General features: G+C 36.0%; 1 protein-coding gene across 1 annotated transcript in view; it reads left to right on the top strand.

Moving 5' to 3' along the window:
• GRM5 (glutamate metabotropic receptor 5) overlaps window positions 1–17,877 on the top strand; it is a 517,692-nt gene that overhangs the window by 434,778 nt on the left and 65,037 nt on the right. The window contains exons 6-7 of the mRNA XM_059391625.1: window positions 471–639; window positions 6,205–6,331. Of these exons, the coding sequence (XP_059247608.1) occupies window positions 471–639; window positions 6,205–6,331 (296 nt within the window). The remainder of the gene's footprint in view (window positions 1–470; window positions 640–6,204; window positions 6,332–17,877) is intronic.

Genomic DNA, 17,877 nt, shown 5'->3' with positions numbered 1-17,877 from the left:
ATCCAGATTATATCCACATTCCCTAAAGCTGAAGACAAGATTAGAGGTTTACCAAATTTCTTACTTGGTTAGTAAAGGAAAATTTTGTCATTTTATTTGAGTGGAGATTAAAAAAAAAAAAAAAAAAAAAAAAAACTTTCTACCTTTTTTAGAAGCCTAACAGTAGTACTTGTTTAAACTTCTTGAAGTTATTTCAAAACTGTCTTTCATCCTGCTGAGGTCAAGTCACCTTCTCACATGGGATTATCTTCTATTTCAGGTATAAGCTTGATGGTAAAAAGGAAAAAAAAGTTCTCTTAAGAGAAAGTGAAGCAAACAGGCTTTTTTGTTATTCTCAGCTTAGTATCATGGAAAATTCCAGTGTCACTAATATGACAGTAGATACATTTTTGGGGAATGAAATCTATTGCTTTTTCATCACTGAAAACTTATATCATTAGCTAAATTATCATTATATTCTTGTTCCTAAGGTATGAAATAATGAATTTCAAGGAAATGGGAAAAGATTATTTTGATTACATCAATGTTGGAAGCTGGGACAATGGAGAATTAAAAATGGATGATGATGAAGTATGGTCCAAGAAAAACAACATCATCAGATCCGTGTGCAGTGAACCATGTGAGAAAGGCCAGATAAAGGTAAAATAGAGTCTTTTTTTAAATTTTTTTCATAAATTCAAAAGTGTTCATTATCATTGGTTATTTCTTTTAAAAAAAGATTTATTTATTTGAGAGAGAATGCGTGGGTGTGTGTGCAAGCTGTGGAGGGAGGTTGGAAGAGCAGAGGGAAAGAATCCCAAGAAGACTCTGCACTGAGCGTGGAGCCTGACACAGGGTTCAATCTCACAACCTGAGATCATGACCTGAGCAGAAACAAGGAGTTGAACACTCAACCAACTGGGCCACCCAGGTGCCCCATTACTGGCTATTTCTAAAACATTTAGATATTTGCTTTTTTACATTATAAGCTTACATTTACATTATAATGTCAGAAATTGTGTTTTGTGGGGTTTGGGGGGTGTTTTTGTTTTGTTTTGTTTACTTTTCTCTCATTAATTCCTTTTGATAGTATGACCCACAATAATCTTAATAGTCAGACTGATTGAACCAGTTGTTGAGTCATGCTTCTCCACACCCTTTATACTCATGTAAGCCTTTTAAAGACATGTTTCCTGGGGATAAATAGTTCACAGTTGGAAACCACATTAATTTCAAATTAACTTAACAAATGTTTATCAAACTCCTGCTAATGTAATAGTTTATATCAATGGGGCAAAAATAAGTAACACACATTCACTGCCAGAAGATTTATAGTCTAGCTGAGGAAAAATGGGCACAAATAAGCAACATCATATAAAATGCAATGACTTCATTAAGAAAGGGAAAAAAACATGTATATAAGTCATATGAAAGAAAGGAAAAGGTTTATTCTGAGTAAAATATCAGACCATGAAGAACTGATACGATCTCAGGGAGAGATGTGGGAAAATGATCACTTATGTAGAAGGAACAGTAATAGGAAAAATATAGAAGTAGTCTATTGAAGACTGTTCTGGAATAACTGAACAATCTAGGGTACATTGCTTCAAATAGTCATTATTAAAGAGAAAGTCAAAATGATAGATTGAACCCATATTTGTGGAGAGTTTTGAATGTCATACTAAGCAGGTTGAACTTAATTTTTATTAACCAGGATTCAGAGTAATCTTCACAAAGATGTTGGGATAAGCTGGACTATAGTTGGTGGGAGGTATGAGTAGCTATGAAACATGAATAGAGAAAGTAAGGACACTGTGATAATGGTGACAAGAAGCTTGGATTATGGAGGGAACAGTGAGAATGGAGAGTGAGCAGGGGAGATATTTGAGAGAAATATTATATAGACAGGTATACTCAGTCAGCCCTGGTTACCAATTGGATATAGTGTTGGAGAAGAAAAGGAAATCTATGAAAATCAATCACCATTTCAATCTTAGTAACTAGAAAGTGTCATTTTCAAGCATAGAAAAATGGGAATGGTTTTAGAGAAGAATAATGGGCTAGTTTAGCAGCCTGTTGATCTTGAGATATCTAGCCAATGATAGAAAACACTGGCCTACAACAATGAGAAGGCTGAAGATACAGATTTAGAAGTTAACTGACTAGAGCTGTAGTTGGAGCTGTTCAAGTAAATCGGTCACTGACCCTGAAAGAGAAAATAAAAGTAGACCAAGAATAGATCTTGAAGATCTGCTTTGAAAGCATAAAGCAAGAAAAAAAGGTAGAGTGAAAGACAACAAGGCCACGGAGAGACAGAACGAGAGAGCACACTATCATGTTAAGTGGTGATCAGTGGAAGAAAGAGGTCAAGGAAGACAAGAACTGAGGGAAAGACAGGAAAATTGGAGTTAGCCCTTCATCTGGAGCCTTCTGAAAATAGAACTTGGATCTTAAACAAGATAAAAGGGCAACTGAGCAGCAAGAAGAATCAGGTAAGGGGCAGTCCTGGTAGTTTGAGGGCATTGAAAAGTTACTTTTAGACTGAGTAAGTTCTGGCCACAGTTACAGGAAATAAAAAGTCAGAAAAGAAAGAATGAAGATATAATAAAAATAGAAAGAAGTTTAGTTATTTGGGTATAATACCTAGGGGAAGAAAAATGATACCACAATTATTTACTTATCAAATACTTATTGAAATATTACAGTACAACATTTCAGGCAGTGTATACACCTAGAGAAGTTGGACTTATTCTTTTCAGTCAATCTTGGGTTTACCCTGTTTGGAGGTGTTCATTCATCAATGATTACAAATGAAACTGAAGTAATTCAGTATTGATTGTAAGATCTTTAAGAGGTGGTTCTGAAGATTTGATAAGCATAAAACCAGAAAGAAGAAAGAGAAGATAAATAAAGATAAATATAAATTTATTAGTATCTGCTAAATGGCACAGTAGCTTATAGAATAGCTAAAAATTTCTGTATGTTTTGTTATGGTACAAAACAAGTGTTAGTGAACCACAATTCATGTGCCAAATTCAGTCTGCTGCCTGGTTATATAATTAAGTTTTGTTGAGGGGCGCCTGAGTGGCTCAGTTGGTTAAGTGTCTGACTCTTGATTTCAGCTCAGGTCTGATCTCAGGGGTCCTGGCATCAAGCCCACATTGGACGCCGTGCTCAGTGGGGAGTCTGCTTGAGATTCTCTCTCTCCCTTTGTCTTTCCCTCAACTCATGTGCCCATGTTCTCTCTCTGTGTCTCTCTCAAATAAAGAAATAAATCTTTTTAAAAATAAAGTTTTATTGAAGTACACCATGCTCATTTCTTTATCTATTGTCTATGCCTGCATTCATGTTATAATGAATAGAGTTAAAGAGTTGAATTCCAATAGAGACTATCTGGCCCACAAAGCCAAAAGTATTTACTATCTGGTCTCTTGCAGAAAAAGTTTGCCTACCCTTAATATTCAGTGACGGTCTGCATCTTGCCCAGTCATCTTGCAATTACACTTTGTATGTGAAATTCTTTTTCGACTCACTCAGAATATTGATTGTTTGTAATTTCCATTTCCTCCTGCGGAAAGATAAGCCTATGTAAATTATCACCAGGACATTATTTGTTTTGACTTTTCACAGCAAGACAGCTTGAACATATAACTTCAAAATGCTAAAGGGCTGATTTGGGAGATATTTTAATATATACTTTTCTACCCCGTTCTATGGGGAATAACTTACATGATGGAAGAATTTGACTCCCTAGTATCATATTTTTAATACTAGTTAATCCATGATGCTTATTTAGTCTTTTTAATCCCAAATTTTATTTTCCTAACCATATATCATTTTTCACTAAATATACAATTGACAACATTTTCTTAATATGGTTTAAGGGTGTCATTGAGCAAATTCATTAAAGATGTCAACATCTCATGCTATTGTTCATATTTGTTAACTTAGTGTTGATGGAAGTATACTTGGTCTGGCAAAGGTTCAAATGTGTTACATATGGTTATTCATAAAGGAAGCATCACTACTTCCACAGTCTTCAAAAAGAATGGGAATCACTATGTAACAGAATTATCACTACCTCTTATACTCAAAATCAGTGTGAAACAGTATATATATATCAAGTGAAAAAAAATCAATTCTGAATGATCAGAAACAGACATACAGAGCTGTCACCAGAATTTTAAAAAAAACTGTAATATTGGAATTACTTGGAAAAGGAAATGAAATTATTTTGGTTTTAAAAAAAAAAGAACCTGAAAAAAAATCCTGAAATTTACACACCAGTGCAAACTAAAGCATGGAAGTGAGCATATTTTTTAGAAAGAAAAGTGCAACCGCTTTTCTATGCCCTGTCTTGCTAAGAAAGAGAATTCTTCAATATTTCAAATTCTTGTTTGCATTACAAAGCTAGTAATTGTCCAATAGTAGTTTTACCAAGTGTGGTTGAAATTACCTTAAAATCAAATTTATTTCTCTATGTATATATTTATATGCATATTACAAATAAAACAGCTAACATTTTTAGAGTGTCCTACAGTTTACAAATCACTGTGCTATTTTATTTAATCCTCAGGAAAGCCTATACAGATAGGTATTATTTTAAAAGCATTGGTCTTGGGATCAGCTGGGGGACTGTTCAAAGCTGCACAACTATTTATTTAGTGGCTACAAGAAAGACTAGAACCATAGCACCTCTTGATTCTCAAGGCCAGGACTCTCTACTACATCTTTCAAAATATCATGAACCCTGTCTATATTGTTTTTAAGTTTTATTTTAATTCCAGGTAGTTATACGTACAATGTTATTTAGTTTCAGGTATGCAGTACATGATCCCATGCTTCCAAACATCACCTGTTCATTGTAAGCTCTCTATACCTCAGTTTTCTCCCTTAAAAAAAAAAAAGAACAAAATAAAACCAGCCACCTTAAACAGAGCCCCTGTAATGTTTTAATGAGATAACTGCATGCAGCATGCAGAAAACAGTCAAAGGAGTAGTATTGTGAAGAATACTTAGATAGATTAAGCAGGTCTAATTAGTGATTCTGCCTCACTTAGCTGGTTATTTTAAAGAAAGGACGATTCAGACCCTTTCATCATCATTCTCTCCTTGTGTGCTTGCAGTGTCAAGAGCCAACAAAAGGGATAGAAAATATAAAGAAAGAGGTGCCATTTCTACCAATGTGAAATAAAATTTAATTCTGAAAAAAAAAAAAAAAAAAGAAAGAGGTGCCAGATTCCAACGGTTTCTGGCTATCAGTATCCAGACATGGTTACTGTCAGTAATAGAGTCAGCATGGAGGACAAGGAATCTACGGTATAATCATCGCTGTGTCTGGTTATTGCTGGTGATTAATCACAGTTTTAATTATTTATAGGAATGTTTAATGAATGCTGTCTCTACTCCACAGAGGCTATGCATGCACCAGTGGTGGAAAAAAACAAAAGACATCCATTTCTAAAAAATAACATCTGGGACTCCTTCAACAGCTAAATTATTTCAATTATTTCCCATTGCCTTAAAAAAACCTAATGGATGAAGGGTATATAATAGCCTCAAAGAACTTATCCACTGTCATCCCAAGCAAATCAAAGCTATTAGAGTAGGAAAGAATGAGCTGTGAGTTACTGACCCAGATTTTGAGTAGAAACAGACCAAGAGACAAACTCCAGGGAAAAAAAAATCATGTTCTACCTCTTAATTCAGTAGAAATTCTTAATTATTTTTTAATCAATATGGGTAGATTTCTGAACTGTAGCAGGTATATGATGTTTTTTGCTAACAATTATTCAACTACTGGAGGGAAGTCAAGGTAAATTCATAGAGTAAAATTTCTTAATTTCGGGTAAAGATGGACACAGACTCTGGGGAAAATTCAGTAACACACATAAATATGTAAATGACTGTATTTATATATGAGCATAAACACAGGCACTTAATTAAATATAGATATCTAAAGCTAAGTATCCAATGACTTGCATTTAATTTAATTCCAGACCCTATCACCAACTAATTTTATGATGCGGACTGATTACTTAAACTCAGCTTCCGTTTCTGTGATTATAAAATGAGAATATTAATACTTATCCTGTCTATCTGATACCATTTGAAATAATTTATGTGAAAGCCATTTCTGTTTTGCAAAGCAGCATATTTGAATAACAGATTGCTGGATTTTTCTCTATACAAAAAAATAATCAAAATTTTAAATATTTACCTTAGGTGATCCGGAAGGGGGAAGTCAGCTGTTGTTGGACCTGTACACCCTGTAAAGAAAATGAGTATGTCTTTGATGAGTACACCTGCAAGGCGTGCCAGCTGGGGTCGTGGCCCACTGATGACCTTACAGGTATATGTATCACAATGTCAGCTTGGGTACATACCTCAAAATCAACTGCAAAAGGACAAAGACGTGGGTGGATGGGGTCACAACTCCAAGTATTTCTCATCTTGGTTGTCTTGTTCATGTGACGAAGAATTCCCTTAGGGACAGAAGCCTTCCCAAGCTTGGGCTAATCATAAAAACATCTCAGGAAGAGATTGGTCAATATTCCCACCTTCACCCCCAAAGTAGATCAGAATTCCTAGGTTTTCTACTGGACTTTTCCACCCCATTCTCCAGATATTCCCAGAAGATCCTAAGCAGGGCCCCAGTTAACCATCATTTGAAGTGGAGTGGGAGAGCTGTTAGCCAGGTAAAGACTAAAATATGTCATGACATATCCAAGAGCAAAAATGTAGCATGTAGTTGGGTGGAAGTTGGTCTAAAACTTTGATACTCTTCATACTTTTCCTTAGTCCAAACCAGGAAGCTCTAACTAATGAGTTTTTGAATAATGTTAGCACAAGGTAAAACTCATCTCTGCTTGGTTTTTTGTTTGTTTGTTTGTTTTTGCTATTATTGTTTGTCTTGTCTGTTTGGCTTTTGTGTTGTTTTGGTTTGGGTTCTTTTTTTCTCCCGAACATGTAAAGGGATACGTCATTGTGTTATCAAGATTATATTTCATAGCTATTTCTAATTTTTACAGTACAAAACAGAATATAATACCCTTCACCTTTTCTTCCAATTTATTCCATAAACATTTGTTAAATGCATATGTTACATGCCTATTTGCCTACCATTAAAATAAATATAAAGAAATAAAGATGCAACATCTATCTTAAAGAAGTTAAAAAGGGGGTGCCTGGGTGGCTCAGTCATTTAAGCAGCTGACTTGATTTTGGCTCATGATCTTAGGTTCCTTGGACTGAACCCTACATTGGGTTCCATGCTCAGTGGAGAATCTGCCCCCCCAAATAAATAAGTAAATCTTTTTTAAAAAGAAGTTAATAAGGGAGGCAAAAAGGTAAAAATATTATTACAATTACAATAAAAGGGAAGATTTGTGGACATGGACTATGAGGAAAGGACCTATATAATTTGGTTTTCAAGAAAAATAAGAGAAAAAACACTCCAGGCAGGGGACCCATCAAGTGGGATGTCAGGTCATGTAGTGGTTTTACAATTAACGTAGATCTCCTAGAGGCTGGGAGACTATAAAAATCAGTGTTAAACTCCATCCCTCACAGGGTGAGAGATTAACCGGGGTAGTCATATTAGCAATTCCAAAAGCCTGGTTCTACAAATCCTGTGATCCTGGACCTTTCAAGATAAGTTCACATTAATGACTTTGCTTCAGTGACTGGTATTTATATGGAAGACCTCCTTTAAAAAATAAATAAATAAAACATCCGAGTGCCTTTTAATAGTACTTGAGTCCTGTTTTCATCACCAGACCATGAGCTTTCTGATAGTCATACATCCTGGTATTCCCAGAGCCAACTCAGCACTGAACACAAGCCTTCAATAGACTTAGTTGAATGGATGAGTTACAGCATACACACACACACACAAACTGTGTTTAATATTAAATAAAGGAACAAGAATTTTAAAAATAAAGGCATTAGGGAAGAAATCATTTAAATTTGCAGTTCTTCTTTGAAGAAGTGAAAATTAGTTGAGGCCTAAGTGAGAAATAGAAATAGCTAGCTAAGCATGGTGAGAAGGGCATTTCTGACTGAGAGAGAAGCATAGTCTGTGTATGAGTAACCAAATGGGAAAATCAGAAAGGAAGCAGGAACTAGATCATATATAACCTTCTAGAACATGTTTAGGATTTGAGTGTTTGGTATGAAGTGTAATGAGAAACCATTGCAGGGAGTGTAATAGGAAAAAAAAAAAAAAAACATGATTGGATGTATATTTTCAAAAATATAATTCTGGTAGCTGTCCAAGAGAATAATTTGGAGAGGGATGGAATGTGGGAGAAAGGGATACAGGTTGGGTGGCTACTGCAGGCAGGGGTTCTTGGTGTCCTGGACTAAATAGCACATTGGAAGGTTGGAGATATGCTTTTGAAGTAGAATCAACAGAACATACGAGTGAACTGGCTACAGTAGATATTATGTAAAGGTACCAAATTTTCTGCCTTGAAGACTGAAGAAATAAATGCATTCTTTGATAAAGATCAATAGTTTGGTTTGTCTTAGATCAGTTTGACATGTCTTTGAGATTTTCAGGTATGGATTAATTAATTTAACAAGCTCCTTAGTTTGAGCCAGAAAATGTAATAGGAGCTGGAAAAACAAAATATAGTCAAAGCTTCCAAGAAACTTAAAATCTAGTGGGGGAAAGCATATAAACAGTAACAACACAGTATACTTGTGCTGCAGGTAGATGAGGAAGGAACAAAGTACTATGAAAATATGAAGGAAGGCATACTTAACATGGAGAATTGGAGGAAGAGAGATCTTGATGATGAGATCTTGGGGCACCTGGATGGCTCAGGTCATGGTCCCAGGGTCCTGGGATCAAGCCCTGCATCAGGCTCTCTGCTCAGTGGGGAGATTTTAAAAAAAAAAAAAAAAGGTATAATCTTGAGGCATAATCTTCAACTCACTTTTTTTTAAAAAGTGGAGAGGTTCATATTGGAAGGTGTGTGCAACATTAAGGCTTTAAATGGCACCACCATTCTCTTGGGTGCCCTAACCAAAATGAAGTGCACCATCTTAGACTCTTCTTTATGCTTGGCCACCCATATCCACTCACTTGTCAAGTCTGGCTATTTGAATTTCTAAATATTCTTATTCCCTCCCCTCCTCTCCATTTGTACAACTCTTCCCTTGACCAGGTTCTCATCATTTCACATCTGAGCATTGCAGTAATTTCCCAGTGTACTTCCCTATTCCCAAATGTATGCCACAAAACTCTACAAAAGTCTACTTTTCATGTTGCTGCTGGATAATGTATCCAAAATACAGAATTGTCCTTTTACTTCATTGTTCAAGACTTAGCAGTTTCCGTATCTCTACTGGATACATTCTAAGGTTTTCAACATGGCATACAAAATTCCCTCTCATCTCCACCCTCCTATAACCTTTCTAGTTCCAGTCACTACCACTTGGCAACTCTCATTTTACCTCCTAGCATCAAGGACTGTTTATAATACGTTATCTATACACAATACCATTTTATTCCTCTATGTCCATCCCTGTGTTATCTTCTCCTCTTGGAAGGCACTTACTCCTCTTTACTTGAGTAACTCTGACTCAATCCTTTCTTACGCCATTCAAATGTAACCTTCTCTCTGAAATCTTTGTTGATGTACTTAGACTGAGAAGTCCCCTATACTGTATTTCTAAAGCAAATTCTTCTTCCCTCTTTAGGTCAGTATTCAAACTGGATTTTAATGGCCTTTATCTTTATCTTCCTCTCCTACTGAATCATTAGTTGTCCAAGATGTGAATCTCAATCATATTTGCATTCCCAGCATCTGACATGATGCCTAGCACAGGGGAGAAACTCAGTCAATGTATGTCAACCAGCAGGAGGATTGTGGGGAGTGTAACAAATGAAGATGAAAGTACATATTAGGGCCATCCAGTGACAACAGGCTTTAACTAAAGAGTTTGGACTTTATCCTGTAATCAGTGTAGGGCCAGTAGAGGTTTTCAAGCAGAATGAGAGGCTTTTCCTCCCGCTGCATGCATAGATGTGAGTGCATGTGTATGTGGGAGTAAGGGAAGAGAAGGTGGGAGCAATAACTGCCAAACTTGGAAAGGTTTCTGCATTGATATCATGTGAAGTTTAACCTTTAATTGAGATCTACGGCATTTTTCCAAGTAGCCTATAGGTGTTTGCGACTCTGTCTCACTGACTCTGAATCAAAGTAGCAGATCCCTTGGGGCTGCTCTCTAGCCAGAAAACTGCTCTGATGACTTCAGCTCTTCCAAAGCCACCACAGAGATGCCTGGGGTATATTTTAAGTCTTCCTTCCACCCACTTGGCTTGTAGTTACTCTACTGCAGCCCCATAACATGACAGCTCAGGTCACCTCTGGGTCAGTGCCCTCATTGTGATAATAGAGAGCAACTACCACATACATGATGCTTTCTACATTTCAAGAACTGTTTGGAATCTTACAAATGTTAATTTATTTAATCCTGCATGCCAATTCTATAAGAATGGTAGCATGGTCAAGAGATATGAGCCAACTAACAATTGAATAATTGTTCAGAAAAACAACTAAAAGTGGCAATAAACTGACATTAATAACTGTTGACATATTTATCCATATATCTGTATATTTGTGTCTATTCATATGATAGATGGCTGAAATGAAGATGACTCATTGGTAGGAAAAGGTGTTTGCTGGGATTATGGGTGACTTTTTCATAAACACACACACATAGGTGTGTATAAACATATATGTATATAATATTGGATTATGTTATGAGAATGTATTTCTACTAATTAGGTCATTAAAATAAATTTTAAGCTAGCCATTTTCTTTTTTTTTAAGATTTTATTTATTTACTTATTTTATTTGCCAGAGAGAGATCACAAGTAGACGGAGAGGCAGGCAGAGAAAGAAGGGGAAGCAGGCTCTCCACAGAGCCCAATGTGAGACTTGATCCTAGGACCCTGAGATCATGACCTGAGCCAAAGGCAGAGGCTTAACACACTGAGCCACCTAGGCACCCCAAAGCTAGTTATATTCTTAATAGCTATCATAAATTGGCAGGAACCAGGATGAGGAAAAGTGAGAAAGAGAATCTGACACAAAAAACAGGAAGAAGAAGAAAAAAAAAGATTTAGAAATGGAGGATGAGGGAGAGCAGAACACAATGGCCTTAATCCTACTTATTCTCACGGAGACAGCAAGTTTTTATTCTTTGTCTAACACTCTTCCGATGTCTGTGTTAGCAGGGAATAGGATAGATGGAATCCCTGCCCTCAAAGAGATGATCATCTAAATATTGATGGAGAATAGTGAAATGCTCATTGTTAACACCAGAGAATACCCAAGGGCATAGGGCCCTTATCAGTGGAAGCAACTTAGATGAGTTTTAAGTTTGCCCCTTCCGTGAACATTGGTCATACAAGAAAAGGTGGAAAGTTGACTAAACTAAAATGAGAGAGAAGAGTTTGGGGCATAGAATACAAGAATTTAAAAGGAACAGAGACTATGGGGTGGAGGGAATGAGCGGGGCAAGTGAGGCAGAGGCCAATGCTTGGAGGGCTTTGTGAGCCATGGTAAATAATTTGAAGTTTATTCTAAGGGAAACTGAAAATCATTATTGAATCATTTAGTCATTTGTTCAACAAATATATACCTAGCACTTCTTCTGCCCCAGGCAGTGTTCTAAGGGCTGAAAATATTTCCATGACTAAAACATAAAATTCTCTACCCTTATGATGTTTACGTGCTAGTGGAAAGAATAGTTTGGAACAAGGCAATTATCACCTCCAGGAATGTCCAAAAAACTGAAGGAAGTTAATGCAATCATTTACTCTATAAATATTATTCAAATAGTTGCGATGTAAAGAGTGAATATTTTTTTAAAACATGATTTTGGAACAGTGGCTTCATCTGCAGAGAGAGAAGGGAGGGAGTCAGATGGGAGTTACAGAAGAGGTTTTAATTTTGTCTGTAAGCTGTGTGTGTGTGATATGAGATAAGTATGACAAAATATTGCCATTTAACAAACCTGGATTTTTTATGTTTGTTCTATAATTCCATGTGTGTTTACAAAGTTTAGAACTGAAAATACTTCAGACTACTTGAGCTATTTAAATATTGAATACTGAAAGATACAATTTAAAAATAAAGATTAAAATGGGGATTTTAAAAGGAGGATAAGAGAAAAACCACTGTAATGAAATTTTGCAGATTACAATGTGAAGCTATTTGCGGTTTAGACTATGATGTTGTGGTGGGGGAAAAAAGAGCAAGGAAGAGATCTGGTTAGGAATTAAAATCAAAAGGAGAAGGTAATTGTTTCCCTGACAGGAGAATGCAACTGCAGTCTAATGTGGTTTGAGCAAGGAAGGAGGAAAAAAATAGTGGAAAGCAACAATTGGGGTTCAGTATTCAGAGAATTCCTTAAAAGCTCCTGCCAAGACAACTTTTTCATTGCACACCATTCCCCACCAGATAAATATAAAAACTGCCTAGAAAGAATCTTTCATTTGTTTCTGTCAAAGAATTTGGGATGGGCTGAAAGTAGCAGATCTTTGGCTCCTCTGTTGAAAGCCAAAGCCATGGGAAACACTTTCAGGTGGATTTGCCAAGTCTGGCAACCTTCAAACAAACCTGACTGAAAGGAAGAAGCAAAAACAAAATGACTTTCCAGAAAGTAACTCAATGAGAAGCTTTATGACAGGAAGTTAGAATGATTTCCTGCTTTTCAATTATGAGGAAATGTATCTTATTTATTTTCAAAGCAGAGCTGTAAAATAGAAAGAAGGCAGGGCATATCAACATTTTAATGTCAATAGGAACATTCTCTAGGAAGTTTCTTTGGTTCCCCCAGTTACCTAATTGCTTTGGAGATTGGAACCTTTGTATCTTCATTTAGGAAGAAAAAGAGAGGAGAGTCAAACAAAAGGGAGTTGGTGGGAACCTGGGAGGGATTGGAGGATGAGCTCCAAGGGGACTAACCACTCAGGTTTTATAACTCCCTGCATTTCAGTTTTACTCTCTTCTTACAAATAATTACTTCATTTGTGTTCCTCAGTTTGTCCCACTTTTCTTGGGCCTTTTTTTTTTTTTTTTTTGTCCTGTAATAAATAAGTACATTTAAAAAAATATAGAAGGAAGACTGATTTTCATTACCAAAAATTTTAACTATCTTAAGCATTATCCTTTTGAATCCCTTGAGATAGATATTACCATTTTATAACTGAGTTAATTAAGACCCAGGAAGATTCTGTAAATTGTTCGAACTAGTGACTAACTGACAAAACTAATAGAAAATCAAGCCTAAGTACTGTGATTTCACTGTTTTATGCTTCACTGCCTTCCTTTCTCCACCATCACATTTTGGAATCCCATATTATCCAGAAATTATAGAAAAGAAAAAAATTCAGGTTTCAAGCTGGTCACATGTTAATTATTCCAAGTTGCTGTGATATTTTCATTTCAAATGTGCTTAAAATATACTTCCTGTTTATTCCAATTCAGTTTGGCTGAGGAAAGGGGTAAAAGATCTTTGCCATGTATTAAATATTATTTGCTTCTGATTCTTTAGAGATCTGTTATGAGTTTAGTTGAGAAATCAGTTTATTTTTGTCATTATTATTATAATAAATAGTTTCTGTTAATATTAAACACAGCAGGTTTTCAAAAATGGTGACCTCTAATTTCTTGGCTTCTAGGTTAGGTAGAAATTTGAATAAGAATATATGTTATACCATCTGGTATTCTATCATTCATTCAACAAAAGTTCATCAGGTTGCTACACTGTTGTCAACTGTGCAAAGTTCTATTGATAGAGATGTAAATGGAAGGTACCTGACTTTCATTTATAAGACTCAACTGTCCATAACAGAAGAGGGCTGACTTAAAGAAATGATTGCATTGAAAGTATTACCTATGATATATGTTACAAATGTACCATATGCCAGGTTCACTGGTGGTACAGAAGATAGTAGTCATGTGTGAATAATTCTAACCAGGTGCAAACATAGCACTGAGCACCAGACAATCAGTGATCATGGAGACACAGATCCTACCCTCAAATATCTCAGGGCCTGGGCAGACAAACATACTAATAAAAAGGCAATTTCAATGTAATATATTAAGTATGCCCCACATATAGTAGAAATTGATTTAATATGTTTGTCCACTGAAAGAATACAAGAGAAAAGAGGAAATAAGATAATGAATGAATAAACAAAGGAAAGGAACAAAGGAGGAAAGAAAGTGTTGGGATGAGAGTAAGTAGGGAATACTATAGGAGCATTGAGAAGAGAAAATTAACCAGGTCTTGGCAGTTTGGTGGTACCTTCTGGAAGGAAATGGAATCAATGAATGTGAAATTAGAAGTTAACCAGGTAAAAGGGAGAGGAATTTTTAAGTGGAAAAAAAAGACCCTGAGGAATGTTACATGTCCTATCGAAGAATGTATGTGTCTGAAAATATTTTTTCTAATATCAGAAAGCTATTCAGGGGCAAGGGAAGCACTATTGCACATTCACCCTTCTAACAAAGCTTGAATTATGGGAACTACCTTTTCTTTCTTTCTTTTCTTTCTTTCTTTCTTTCTTTCTTTGAGAGAGAGCACACTCATGAGCAGGGGGAGGGTCAGAGGGAGAGCAGGGTCCCTCCTGAGGGTAGCTCCATCCCAGGGCCTTAGGTTTATGACCTGATTCAAAGGCAGATGTTTAACCAACTGAGCCATCCTGGTGCTGGGGACTATCCTTTTCTAAAGATCAAACATCGTAATGGTGACCAGGTGTAAGAGACTACTTTGTTTAACAATGGAATTCCCAGGTCACTAAGCATTTTCTAGATTTTCCTTAAATTTGATACATAAACACCAATAGAATCTGAGGAAGGTAAATTTATGACAAATGTAGTTTAAAAAATGCAGATGAGAATTTTGGCTGTGTCTGTAACAATTCATCTTTATTATCTTGCAGTAGCATAGTGGTTTAAATCAAAAGGCATTGGACTCAGACATATCCATGTTCAAATCTATACTCTGCAGCTGATTCATTGTGAGACTTTACGTAAACAAATTTCCTTGTCTGAGCTTCAACTTCTTACATAAAATGAAGGTAATAATAGTAGTAACTAATTCAAAGTATTAGAGATGAAATAGTGTACAAGGAGTTTAGTATCTGTTAACAGTTCAATTATATAATCATTCTAATGTTAATAAAATTTTTAAAAAATATATAGTGATGAGAAATGAATATAGAGATTGATTGATTAAAGATGAATGAATGAGAAAATCCGGAAAAAGTTCAAAACTCTATTTAGTGTCTTCCACGTTTGACAGTAAGATCCTTTAAGTCACTATCTGTCTAGCCCAGTGAATGGCACAGAATAGGCAGTGAATTTGTATCTGTTGAACATTTCTTTTAAGGTCACTCAGATGATCTTCTTAGGCCTTCTGATTCTAAATGAACGAATTATTCAGGTTAACAGTGATCTAGAAACTCCATGATCTATAACAATACTGAAAGGTATTTGGGGCTTGAACTCACGACCCTGAGACTAAGATCTGAGAGGAAATCAAGAGTCACATGCTCAACTGACCGAGCCACCCAGCCTCCCCCACCCTTTTTTTTAAACCACTCTCTGTAATCAAGAGTTTTCTGGTTCCATCAAGGGCATCATTATCCACTTCTGCTATTTTTCTCAATCACAAGGGGAAAAAAGATTTTTTTAATCTTCCTCCCAAAGGGATTTAGCATCTATTGCCCTCAGTATATTTACAATTATATCCAGTTATGTGTTTGAAATTAAGTTAAAGATAAAGTTTTGAAGTGCCCCAAGGCTAAGTCTTTTTTATCGACATTTGCTTCATTGGTGATCTTACTCAGTCTCATGTTATTGTTCTCAGTTACACACTGAAGAAATTTCCGAGTTTAAATATATAGCTCAGATTTCTCATCTAATCTCCAAACTTGAATATTCAGCTGTCTAATATTTATCTATTTGAATGTCTAAGAGATAGCTCAAATTCTACAGTTCCAGAGATGCAAACCAGGTCTTTACCTTCCTGATCCCCAAGGCTGCTCTATCAGTAGCATTCTATTGATGGCAAATCCATTCTTTCACAAGACAATAACTTTAGAATCACCTTTTCTTTTCTTTTTTTCTTTTTTTTTTTTTAAGATTTTATTCATTTATTTGAGAGAGAGAGACAGAGTGGGAGAACATGAGAGGGGAGGTCAGAGGGAGAAACATACTTCCCATGGAGCTGGGAGCCTGATGTGGGACTCGATCCCAGGACTCTGGGATCATGACCTGAGCCAAAGGCAGTTGCTTAGCCAACTGAGCCACCCAGGGACCCTGGAATCATCTTTTGATTCCTCTCATATCCTTTAATCAGTCAATCAGAAAATCCCACTGACTCTTCAAACAGAATTCTACCACTGCTCACTACCTCCACTGTAAGATCCCTTATCCTGGTAATCATCATTAATTACCTTTACTACTGAAATAACCTCCTAAGTAGTCTTCTGATTCTACCCTTGCCCCCTACCTATAGCCACTTCTTTTTTTTTCTTTTTTTCCTTTTTTTTTTAATTTAATTTAATATTATTTTTCTTCAGTGTTCCAAAATTCATTGTTTATGCACCATACCCAGCCACTTCTTAACACCTCAGGCAGAGATATATTTTTGGAAAGTAAGCCAGATAATTTTACTCTATTGTCTGAGAACCTATGATGGTTTTCTATCTCGTTCATTTTTGTGTATAGTATAAGAGAATGGTAAAGTTTCATTCTTCTACATATAGCTGTCCAGTTTCCCCAGCACCATTTATCGAAGAGACTATCTTTTTTCCACTGTGTATCTTTTCCTGCTGTGTCAAAGATCAGTTGACCATAGAGTTGCAGGTCCATATCTGGGCTCTCTACTCTGTTCCACTGGTATATGTGTCTGTTTTTGTGCCAATACCATTCTGTCTTGGTGATCACAGCTATGTAGTAAAGCTTGAAATCAGGCAAAATGATGCCCCCAGTTTTGTTTTTATTTTTTAACATTTCCTTAGCAATTCGGGGTCTCTTCTGGTTCCATACAAATTTTAGGATTGTTTCCACCAGCTCTTTGAAAAATGCCGATGGAATTTTTATCAGGATGGCATTGAAAGTATAGATTGCTCTAGGCAGTATAGACATTTTAACAAAGTTTATTCTTCCAATCCATGAGCATGGAATGCTTTTCCATCTTTTTGTGTCTTCTTCAATTTCTTTCATGAGTGTTTTGTAGTTCCTTGAGTACAGATCCTTTACCTCTTTAGCTGGGTTTATTCCCAGCTATCTAATGGTTCTTGGTGCTATAGTAAATGGAATCGGATCTCTAACTTCCCTTTTTTATATTTTCATTGTTAGTGTATAAGAAAGCAACTGATTTCTCTGCTTTAATTTTATATCCTGCCATATTACCGAATTGCTATATGAGTTCTAGTAGTTTGGAGATGGAGTCTTTTGGGTTTTCCATATAAAGTATCATGTCATCTGAGAAAAAAGTTTGACCACTTCTTTGCCAGTTTGAATACCTTTTATTTCTTTTTGTTATCTGATTACTGTTACTAGAAGTTCTAGTACTATGTTGAATAAGAATGGTGAGGGTGGACATCCTAATCGTGTTCCTGATCTCAAAAGGAAGGCTGTTGGGTTTTCCCCATTGAGGATGATACTTGCTGTGGGTTTTTCATACACAGATTTTATGAAGTTGAGGAATATTCCCTCTATCCCTATACTTTGAAGCATTTTAATCAGGAACAGATGCTGTATCTTGTCAAAAGCTCTTTCTGCATCAACTGAGAGGACCCTGTGTTTCTTCTCTCTTCTCTTACATTTGTTCTCTCATAGTGATTGATTTGCAAATGTTGAA

The sequence above is a fragment of the Mustela nigripes genome, chromosome 1 (genome assembly GCF_022355385.1).
Source record: "Mustela nigripes isolate SB6536 chromosome 1, MUSNIG.SB6536, whole genome shotgun sequence".
Taxonomy (NCBI): Eukaryota; Metazoa; Chordata; class Mammalia; order Carnivora; family Mustelidae; genus Mustela; species Mustela nigripes.
The sequence above is the reverse complement of the archived record's forward strand: the minus strand, read 5'-3'. Positions and strand labels throughout refer to the sequence as shown.